The 11,578-nt window shown below is 36.6% G+C and overlaps 1 protein-coding gene across 1 annotated transcript in view; it reads left to right on the top strand.

The window, feature by feature from the left end:
• Positions 1-5,452: 5,452 nt before the first annotated feature.
• LOC103155706 (very long-chain acyl-CoA synthetase-like) overlaps positions 5,453-11,578 on the top strand; it is a 24,301-nt gene continuing 18,175 nt past the window's right edge. Inside the window, exons 1-5 of the mRNA XM_007577482.2 lie at positions 5,453-6,071; positions 8,919-9,156; positions 9,234-9,331; positions 10,197-10,327; positions 11,394-11,578. The exon at positions 11,394-11,578 is cut by the window's right edge and continues 1 nt beyond it. Coding sequence (XP_007577544.1) covers positions 5,594-6,071; positions 8,919-9,156; positions 9,234-9,331; positions 10,197-10,327; positions 11,394-11,570 — 1,122 coding nt within the window. The 5' untranslated portion in view covers positions 5,453-5,593 and the 3' untranslated portion in view covers positions 11,571-11,578. The remainder of the gene's footprint in view (positions 6,072-8,918; positions 9,157-9,233; positions 9,332-10,196; positions 10,328-11,393) is intronic.

Here is an 11,578-nt window from a genome sequence, read left to right as displayed (position 1 = left end):
TCTGCATGCATTATAATTGTTTCTGTATTTATATTTGTCATTTTAATAAATCTTGACTTATTTCAGACTGAAAATGTTTCTTTCTATAGGACCTAAATTTGTTTTACTTGGTTTTGCGTGAAAAGAATAACTTGGAGACTCGCTGACAAATAGGTCAGCGTGAAACGTTTCTGCTCCGACAACAAACAGGAAGATTAAATGAATTACCAACAACGAGCCGAGCCGCACCGGGATCCTCGGTTACTGATCTGGGTTTTCTTTCTTCCTTTTGTAGCTCCTGATAAAACGGTTTTAAACAAATATTCATATAGTTCAGAATCCAGAATATAAGGATTCCTACAGAATAGGGTTAGGGCAACAGAAGAAAAAACATCTGCTTTTAATCTCTGAATTCTGAGGGATTGAAAAGTCAATTTTGAAACTAAGAAAATTCAAAATTCTGAGATCAAACTCAGATTTTTTTTCTAAAAAGTCTGAATTTACAAATTTTGAGACGAAATTCCAAGATTAATGTCAAAAGTCTGAGATTAATGTCAAAATTTGGAGAAATGTCAGAATTCTGAGACAAAAGATTGAAATTGGACATTAACGTAAAAATTCTGGCATTAAAACCAGAATTCTGAGAAGAAAGACAATTTAAAGATTCATGTAAAAATGATGGGATTTAATACAGAACAGTGAGCCTAATGAAACAAATCTGGGATTAAAGTCAAAATTATGATTAAAAAAAAGTCAGAATTCAAAGAATAAATCTATAAATTCTGGGATTAAAGTAAGAATTTTGAGTAAATGTAAAATGTAAAATTCTTTAGATTAAAGACAGAATTGTATGATTAATGTAAAAATTGTGGGATTAAAGTCTGGATTCTGATTTTAAAAAATAAATGAAAATTCCTCTATTAAACTCAAAACTGAGAAAAGAGATTAATAAAATGAATATCAAAGTGCTGGGATTATAGTCAAGATTATGATAAGATTGATTAAATCAATGTAAAAATTCTGCTATAAAAGTCAAACGTATGAGGGGGGAAAGATGTGTAACTTGGAGGAAGAGAATTGCAGATGTTTTGCTGGTTATTTCGATTTCCAGTTATTTTTTGTAGTTTTCATAAATGCTGTAAATCTTTCTAACATTGGGAAACAAACTGTACCTCTCACCTGCTGGACATGAACCCAACAGAATCGTCAGGGTCTGATCCTTTGACCTCTGTCCTCATTGTAGCTTTCCTCAGTTTTCCAGTGGTATTGACTCAACGCGGGTCAGCTAAAGTCAGCGTCCCGGTCATAAACTTTGGCACATATTTCTGGCTGAACCAGATCACGAGCGCGTCGGCTGTCGACTCTGCTGGAAAAGGGAGATGAGAAACGTGTTTGTTCTGGAGTTTAGACCCACTGAAGCCACTTATCTTCATCCTTATCTAAATGGCAAAGAAAAAGGCTGTGGTTTAGTACACACAGTTCTGTGAAAATGCATCGCCCCCATTACAAAATCTTCCGTTTTTTTCTTTTTTGTGGCACAGATTGATCACGTTTTAGGATCAATTTTGGCCCGATGGCTTCGAGATCAACAAAAACAAAGTATGTTGACACTCTTGACCAGCAAAAAGGATAAATCAACAAAATCACTGCTGTCAGGATCGACCTGTTCGAGACGGAGAATGTGGTTTGTTTATTGTCATAGCAACTCTCACGACAGTTAGATAGGGATACCTACCAAGATGGCTGTCAGCTACAAAGTTCCTGGATGTGATGTTACATGAGGACTATGTATTGCTAAACCTGAGCTTAAATCAACTATAACATTTCCACAAAAAAAATCTTAATATATATTTTAAACTTACTATATCGTGATAGTGTGATAATATGAGAGGTAAAAGGTTGAGCTCCTCTACATCCTCCTATTGCTACGCACCGTACTGTGTCAAAATCAACCAGTGAGAGCCAGGAGGAAGGCCTTAGCGCTGTCAATCAAGCTCCTGTACATGCAGTGAAACTATTTAATGTTTATCTGCTCTCTTTGGTGGGCATGCTAACTAGCATTAACATTCATGGCTGTCTGCATTGTATTGAACTGTAGCTCAGCAGAGAAAAAGGATGAGGATGATTGACAGCGCTAAGACCCGCCTCCTGGTTCTGGTTGGTTGTTTCTGACTGAGCTGTATTTGTTCATAGATTATCTGTCTCATACCAAACTGTCACCACATACTAACAGTTTCAACTAATATGTAAAAAAAATCATTTATATTTGTAAGTAATAGTTACATAAATGTTTTCACCTCTTCCTTTTCAAACAGAAAGCTAATTATTTTTGTTTCACATCGTATTTCGTATTCACATCTCATGTCCCACTGGTTGCTTGTTTTCTTTGTTTTTAAAAACCTGTTTTAAATAAAGAAATAAATACTGCTGCTTTAACGGTAGCATCAGGACAATATGTCACCGGAAAGTCCACCTCCGACTGGTCAAGTCAAAGTTTTGACTTAAACAATTTATCAGAGGATTAATTAGCGACGTAAAAAAAAACCATTTCCAGTTAAAACAAACTGTAGACGTGATTTTATCTCTTTAACTTTCACTTCAGTGAACCCTGCTGTTGTCAGCCCCGTCGCGCATGGACTCTGACTGATTGTAACCTCTGTTGATTAATTTCTTTTACCAGCTGATCTGTTGGAGCACACCGGACTTTTTCAGACTCTTAAAGAGACAGAACATTTAAAAGAATGGAAAACTGAGCAGGTTTTCTTTATTTGAGTCCATTTTCTGGTGATTCGGCTGATTTTATGTGCTGTAATATTGTGAAAACAAAGTTTTAATTTAAAATGTCTTATATTGAAGATGAAGCAGAAAAAGTTTTAGGTTCAGCATGAATCAGATTCTCAACACCAAACATGTTTGATCTTTCGTTACTACTGGAGAGAAAAAAAATTGTAATTTATATTTAAAAGAACAACATCCACACACTTCATAGTTTTAGTTTTCTTGCTTTTTATTTCATGTTTTCCATTAAATATTAAAAGTGAAGAGAAATCTTTCAGTCGTTGCAGTTTTTCAGATTTGAAAACGTTTAAATGTACAAATGGAGTTTTTTCTGCCGCATTGCATTCTGGACATTGTAGTCCAAGTCGATGTAAGAAAAGAAAAGTTTTCTTTTATTCGCCTTAAGTAGATTTTCTACACTTGTTATTTTTGCTTCTTAGGGAAGTTTTGCTTACGTATTTTTTTATTTTTATCTTTATTATAACACTCATACACTTTAAATCATTACTTTGTTTTAGACTTTACACACTAAAACAAAAATATTTTGTTAGAGATTTCCTTAGAGATTTGGACTGATTTGTGTCAAGTTTTTCACGGTTCCTAAAACTTGAAAAGGAAAAGTTTTTTTAAATGCTTGAACTTATTTAGTAATTATGTCATTTATTTTTATGATTTTTCTTTAATTTAGTCTTTATATCAGCATTTGCACAGAAAATTATGTTTCTCCATCTTATGACGTCACCAGTAACGTAGAATTATTACAAAATACTATTTTTGCTCTTATTTGAGTCTTTTTACGTTTATTTGGGTAAAATATTTTGAAATTCCACTTTTACTTAACTAAACTTTTCAGTTTTTTAAACATGTTTGTTTTTTCTTCCATTTCATATACATGCTCTGTTTTGTTGTTCTGTCATATAAAGTCGTAATAAATGAAAATAGAAACCATCGTGACGTGCATTCAGAACCAGCCATTCAGAAAATGTTTGGTTGTTTTTTTCTTCCGGCTTTGCTGGATGCAGGATAAATTTCTGTAAATCTAAACAGGCTGTGATTGTGTTTTCAGCAGGACTGGTTCTGGTTCGGAGAACAAAAGAAGCTTTCGGAACATTTTGACCCTCCCTGTAAATCAGCTGCTGTGCGGACCGAGCTCACGCCCACCACGCTGCGCAGGGTGGGCGTGGTGCGCAGTCCAGAGGTTTTTGCGTCGTTTTGGTAGATTATTGGGGAGTTTTTAGCTCTAAATGTTGTTTTAGTGGCGCAACTTTGAGTTTCCCAGCCTCACACTTGCACTTGTTGCAGCGATCAGTGCACTCTAAAAAGTAGCACTGCATGTTTAATTGAATTAATTTAACATTTTTAGGCGCAGCAGCTTCACCATCTGAAAAAACATGAAAGAACCACTACCTAACTTTACAGTTAGTTAAAATATTAACTATATATTCACTAAATAACTTTTTTATTTTCTTACATACATAGTAGATGTGTAGGAGTGAAAAATTAAATTAAAATAAAGAAGGGGAGGTTCTGTTTTCTTTCAAGATTTTTAGTTCACCTGAAAGCAAGCAGGTTCAAAAATTCAGAAATTTCCAAGATCTTTCTAGAACATTTCTGAGATTAAACTTTTTTTTTTTTTTCCCCAAGCAAATTTGAAACTCGGTAATTTCCCGGATTTTTCTAGAAAATTTGAGATGCGGATTTTTGGCAGAGATTTGTTTTTCTCTTTTTGTGTCTACAGTGGCCCTCATATTCTAGTGCAGTAGTTCTTAACCTGGGTTCGACCGAACCCCAGGGGTTCGATGAGTCGCTCTCATGGGTTCGGCGGAGCCTCTGCCGCGGAGGTAAAGACACACTTGTGTAGTCGTGATGACGCCCCGCTTTGTCACGTGCTGCAGAGGATCACGTTACATTGCTGAGCCAATCAGAGCTGCGGAGGAGCACTGGTTGAAGTAGCTCCACTCTCAGCATGGATTTGAACTTGTGTCTTTAATTACTTCAGCAAAACTCACCATTTTTACCGAATTCTGCAGCTTTCGGTGTACTTCTAAATCTGCTCCTCTGTCGCATCTTTTCGGGGTTCCTGCTGCCTCTAGTGCCGTGGGGGTGATAACACAACTAATATAATTACATTACTAAATCAGAATACCGCAAAGTCTTCATTATTTATTATTAATTTTTCATTCTCTTAAGAATGTAGAGCTAATTAAATGACATAAACAAGACCTTAAAGTCTTGTTTATGTCATTTAAACATAAACAAGACTTTCTCTCGATTGCCAACCTGTTGAAACCGTGGCAAATTTTAAATACCTTGGGTCGTTCCTGGACAGTCAGCTCAAGTTTGCTGAAAACACTGACTATATTTTGAAGAACTGCTCTCAGAGACTCTACCTTTTAAGAAGACTTAGTGATCATGGGGTGACCCAACTAATGTATTGAATTTGGGGGAAAAAAATCATATTTTATTTATCACTACAGAAGGGTTCAGTGAATGCGCATATGAAACTGGTGGGTTCGGTACCTCAAAAAAGGTTTAGAACCACTGTTCTAGTGTAATAAGAACCAGAAATGGCCCGGATTCAGACTAATCTTAAAGAAGTTCTCCTACTTGTGGATAATTTCTGCCCGCCTCTGGTAGTTCAGTTTTGCAACAAGTAGAGAGGAAATCCAGCTGATCTGGTAACTGGATCCTCCCCCGGCCTGAAGGAGGGATCAGTGGGACAGAACCCAGCTGAGCGCCGCCCTCAATCAAACACATGAACTTCGTCGGATTTCAGTTTTCCACAGTTTGAACATTTCCCAGCCGCTCTGCCAGCCCGTCCTGCGGCTCCTCCATCATGTCCGTGTGGCTCACCGCTGCGGCCGGCCTGGCCATCCTGGCCTTCGCATACATCCGGACTTTCTGCCCGTACTTCAGCGATGACTGCGCCTACATGCTGCGGAGCCTCAAGCTGGGCATCAGGCTCATCAAGTACGGAAAGTCCAAACCTTTCTACAGCATCCTGGAATGCTTCTTGGACGCGGTGAAGAGGCAACCCAACAAGATCTTCATCCACTTCGAGGGGCGCGCATTCAGCTACGGAGAGATGGACCTGCAGAGCAACAAGGTGGCCCGGGCTCTGCAGGCTGAAGCCCGGCTGAAGGAGGGCGACGCCGTGGCCCTGTTTCTGCCTAATGAGCCCAGCTTCGTGTGGACCTGGCTCGGTTTGGCCAAGCTGGGCTGCCCGGCGGCTCTGCTGAACTTCAACATCAGGTCCAAGTCTCTGCTGCACTGCTTCTCCTGCTGCGGGGCCAAAGTTCTCATTACCGCTCCAGGTTAGACGATAAAACCCTAAAACAGAGCGGCTCCCATAAATTACTATCNCTTCACATTACAACCACTAACTCTTAAAGATTTCACTGCAATTCTTTGGTAAATATCAACAAAAAGTGGCTATGTAAACTTTTCTCCTGATTTAATATTAGGACCTGAATTAAATTAGATATTTTTTAAGATTTTATTTACAAAGTTCACAAATCTCTGGTTCCACATAAATACCTTTGTCCATGTCTTTGAGTTTTGGTATGATATCAGCTTCCCTTGTACGAAGAAATAAGTCAACCTGTTCACCTCTTAGGCTTCCAAACTCAGTCCAGCTATAACAAAGGAAAGCAAAAGATTTTTTAGAAAACTAGAAGTAGATCATCGTAGCGTCAGTTATAATGCTACAGGGGGGAAAGAAGCAAACCTACCAGATTCGACATGTCCAGAAACCATTAATATTCATTCAGTCTGTCTGCATTATGAGGATAACTGGGAGAAAAAAGAACAGCATTCCATCTTAGCAATCCATACAATGAAATAAGATCACATTTTACTGCCTCAGCTTAAAGATTTGTAAAGAAAAAACTTGCAAAGTATCAAAAGAAGCTTGAAGTCATAAAATTAATTTTTTAAAAACAGGACTACATTTGTAGATTCGATTTCCCATTACATGTGCATTTCAGAGTTTTAAACATTCACTTGGAGGGTTCAACAAAAGGGGATTAAATAAGAATAACAATAAAGCAGTCAAATTTCCTAGCCTTCTATAAGACAATTTTTATTCCACAAAACCGAGCAAACTAAATTTCTGTCATAATTTTGAATATTTCTTGAATATACTGATATTAGGACGGAATGAAAATAGTATAAAAATACAAGTCTTGCGGTTACTTTTGGTATTTTTTTGCAAGCACCGCAAGACTCCACAGTATCACTGCACACCAACGTTAGCTTGAAGCTAACATGTTAAAAAGTCTGCTAACGGTCGGTCTCAATTTTTAAATGAGGTCAGAAAATTACTATTAAATATTACCAAATTTAGCTTGACATGGTCACAACCCCGAAGAAACGACAGGGAAAGTGGTTACCACTGTTCTGGATGCGAATAAAATGATTACTCCTGCTTTTTCCCCCCCTCGGATCCACCGGATCACAGAAAACCACAGGCTACTAACAGCCGTTAACCGCTCCAACCGTTACTTTTAGAATTTCTTAAAGAGACAGCAACCTTTAACTTGGAACGAAAAAAATGCACCAACGTGTAATGGGACATAAAGTGTAAATAACGTTTAAAAGACTGAATAAGGCCATTTTTGCTTTAACTACACAAATAAGAATCATTTTCAATTTAAAGGCAACCCACTATCTCTCTCTGCCATAATAATGTGCTAGCTAGCTTTGACATGAAACCCAGCATAAGATTTCAGAGTACTACCCTGTCACAGGAACAAAAAAAATCCCATAATATTTTGTCCAACTTGTGATTCAGTAAATTTCCCATAAAGCTAACATGATATCAATTTATTAAAACGAACACAAGATATATACATACCAAAGTGGTTATTCCATATGTGGTTTCCATCTCCATAAGGCGAGAAAACCTTCGTCCAATCAGAAAACTTCATTTGGTGGCTGAATCCCATCCAGTTATGGTGTCTTGATGTTGCCACTTGCTTACAGCACTAAACTTTCATAGCAATTTCTAATTATTTATTGTAAATGTTAAAGAATTGCCAGATTTTGTTTTTAGCAAACAAAATTATATAAAAAAATCAAAATTTATCATGCATATTAGTTGTGAAGATGAGTAAATATACAAACCTACTTGTATTTCTATATTATGAGATATAGAAATATAAGTATATAGATGCAGTACACAAATATTTTTGTAGTGCATCATTTATAAAAGCCATTAAATCCTGCCACAATATAGTAATAATTGCGTTTTTTAGATTAAGTAAAAATTGTTAATAAATACTAAAAAAAAAAATTTTAAAAACCATTTTTGAAAAAAATAAATACTGGAAACTGTCATTGAAAGGAATTATACAATCTGATGTCAGCAGAGTAAATTGTGCCTGACAAACACAGATTAACACAGTTTCTGGTTGTAATATGAGGACAAATGAGCAACATTTTAGCAGAAGATTTAATCTCTAAACCTAGTTTTAAATATTTAATCCAGTGGTTCCCAAAGTGTGGGGTGCGCCTGCCATTGCAGGGGGAAGGGGGAACCGAAAGCGATATGGATGGGGGAAAAAACAGTTACACAAAAGTGTTTCACTATAAAGATGGTTTGTAGTGTGTTTTCAAAATAATTCAGATTTTAATCTCAGAATTATAACTTAAAAACTATTTCCAACTTTAATCTAATTTTTTTCACCCCTTGTTGGTCTTAATCCAGATTAAAGGCTGGGCAATGTGACTTAAAAATAAAATCTCCAATTTATTTCAGCTGATTGAGAATTTTAGTAATTTTTTTTCTTGCTTTCTTTTCTGAAAAAGAAATTAAAAATGACAGAAAATATTTCTTGAGTTGAGAATTAGGTTTAGGCTACAACAATTTTGGTTTTTATTAGATGGATATAGTCATGATATTAGCAGAATAAAGATGCAATTTTACCAGAGGAACATCTAAAAATTACAACAACAAAAAATAGAGGGAAAAAAACCGTAATAATTAATTTTTTAAATTCTGTTGGAGTTCCACTAAAATTACTTCTTCATTCTCCTAATATTACAATTTTATTCTGTATTATTTCAAAAGAAAACAAAAATTAGATTAATCGATATAATCGATTGATTGCCCAGCCATAGCCAAACTTTTCAGTTTTACTTGTTAAAGCTGTTAAAATGAGCATCATTTATTTGTTATTACCGTCTTTTATTTTGCTCAGGTGAAACTGGGCTTTTGGTTGGAGAAATAACTCGGCGGTCTCCATTTGTCGGCTACGCCGGCAACAAGCAGCAGACAGAGAAGAAGAGACTTTATGACGTCATGAAAAAAGGCGATCTGTACTTCAACACCGGCGACCTGCTTCGGTTCGACCACGAAAAGTTTATTTATTTTCAGGACCGAGTGGGCGACACGTTCAGGTGAGTGGAGGCTCCCAGGTTATCTATCCGAGACGAACGGAGACGCTGCCATCATCTTTTTATTGTTTCTGTTCCAGGTGGAAAGGTGAAAACGTCGCCACGTCAGAGGTGGCAGACATCCTCACTTTGGCTGCCTGCGTCTTAGAAGCAAATGTTTATGGCGTTAAAGTGGAAGGTATAAAAATACTTTACTACGCCAAACGGGACTTATGAAAAGTTTGCATGTTGAACATTTTTGTACTTCCATTTGTGTCTCTACCGCTTCTAAAAACGACATACACTGTAAAAACACTTCTTACCAAGTGATTTTTGTCTAGTTTGTAGTGAAAATATCTTAGACTTGAAAAAGTACTACCGTAGTTTTACTGGCAGATTATTTCACATATAACACGTGAAAAATGTCTTTTTAATAAAATAATTTTCCAGTGTAACTAGTACATTTTTTTAAATCAATATTCAGCTATATCTTGCTGAAAAGTTACTTTGAAGTTAGTTTTGTCTCATTTCAAGCATATTAATATATTCTCAGAAGAAACCAGAACAAAATCATTGGTAAGATTTTGTTTTTTTTGCAGTGAAAGTATTTCAAAAAACAGCCCAGCTGTTTTTTGGCAATAAGTTGATGTTTTCTTGAGTCATACTGCGCCGTTACCTAGCAACCCCAGCCCGTTACCTAGCAACCAAAGCTGAGCTCCAGCTGGTTTTACCACTATATGTGCTGCACAATGGCTGCTGGAATGTTGTTTCACAAACCACTTGTTGGATTCTTTGGTTGTGCAGGAGGCTCCAGTTCTGCTTTTCAAAGATGTACAGTTGTATAGTTGCACATCAGTTTGCAGTCATTTTCACACAAGCTTGAGTTGGGAGGCGTGTCCAGCACCAGTTTATTTAGATTTAAAGTAACTAGAGGCCCTATCTAAGAATGACTGTGAACAAAAATGTAACGAACATGCTTTGTGTAGGCCATACACCGAGGAAGATTAACGGGTCACTACTGGCTTGAAATGGTTTCCTCTCCCCTGCTTGTTCCTAACCATCAGGTCACGAGGGTCGGATCGGCATGGCGGCCGTCACTTTGAAAGAAGGAGAAACCTTCGACTCCGCAGACGTCTACAAGCAAGTCGTCTCCTACCTGCCGGCCTACGCAAGACCCAGGTTCCTACGGGTTCAGGTAAAAATGAAAAACCTGAAGCGGGTCAGCCGCTTTACTCGTATCACTCAGCCGCATGGCAACTGCATCTAATGGTATATTTGAATTTACTGATATTTATTGATATCCTTGTGGAACAAATAGTGGAGAAAATGGCAAATGTAACACTTCCAATCATACTGTCAATTTTTTAAAGTAAATAATATGATGGAATATTAGGGGCAGTGGGAAAAAAAGTAAAATTATGAGAATAGTCATATTACTTTATTGCATTATTTCCACTTTTTTCTTGTAATATTATGACTTTGTTGTACTTTTATGACTTCTCATAAGTTTATTTTTTTATTTTTGAGTTCAAAATTCTGAGAATACATTTTTAAAAATTCAGAAACGAAGTCAATTTTGAATTTAAGCAGGAATTTGACTTTTTTCTTAGAACTTTGACTAGTCTCACAATTGTGACTTTTTTCTTAGAATTTTTAATTTAATCTCAGAATTTTAAGAAAAATGTCAAAATTCTGAGATTAAATTGAAAATTCTAAGAAAAAAAGTCAGAAGTTTGAATTTAACCTAAAGATTTTTACTTTTTAGAATTCTGACTGATCTCAGAATTATGACTTTTTCTTAGAATTTTTAACTTAAACTCAGAATTTTAAGGAAAAAAATCAGATTGAAAATTCTAAGAAAGAAAATAAAAATTCTAAGAAAAAAAATGCTAGAATTCTGATATTAAAGTCATAAATCTGAGAATAAAGTCAGAGTTCTTATGTTTTTCTAGTTGCTCTAATCCTCTTTCGTAATTACGGGAACATTTTGAGATCAAAAAATAATTATTTGACCTCGGCTGAATTTATACTGGTTTATTTACAAATAAGTGACTTCTTCTTTAGTTTGGCAGCTCAACTTCAGTGGACGTTAACACTTTTTCCTCCCTAGATCCTGATTTGATTCTGTCTCTTCACACTAAAATGAAGTTACTTCTACTTATTTTTGGCATGAATGGAACCCTTCAGCTTCTTCCAGATCCAGCCGTTCGATGAAGTTGTTGCTCTTTCGGAGTTTGGCTAAGTTTGTCCTGTTTTGGCAGCCGTCTCTGGAGATGACGGGGACGTTCAAGATGAAGAAGGTGAAGCTGGTGGAGGACGGATTCAACCCTGCGCTCATCAGCGACCCGCTTTACTTCCTGGACCCGGACCAGAAGACGTACGTCCCTCTGACGGAGGAGATCCACGGCGCCATCGCTGCAGGGAAAATGAAGCTCTAACAGAAACT

The sequence above is a fragment of the Poecilia formosa genome, unplaced genomic scaffold, assembly GCF_000485575.1.
Source record: "Poecilia formosa unplaced genomic scaffold, Poecilia_formosa-5.1.2 Scaffold442, whole genome shotgun sequence".
In the NCBI taxonomy this organism is placed as follows: Eukaryota; Metazoa; Chordata; class Actinopteri; order Cyprinodontiformes; family Poeciliidae; genus Poecilia; species Poecilia formosa.
The sequence above is the reverse complement of the archived record's forward strand: the minus strand, read 5'-3'. Positions and strand labels throughout refer to the sequence as shown.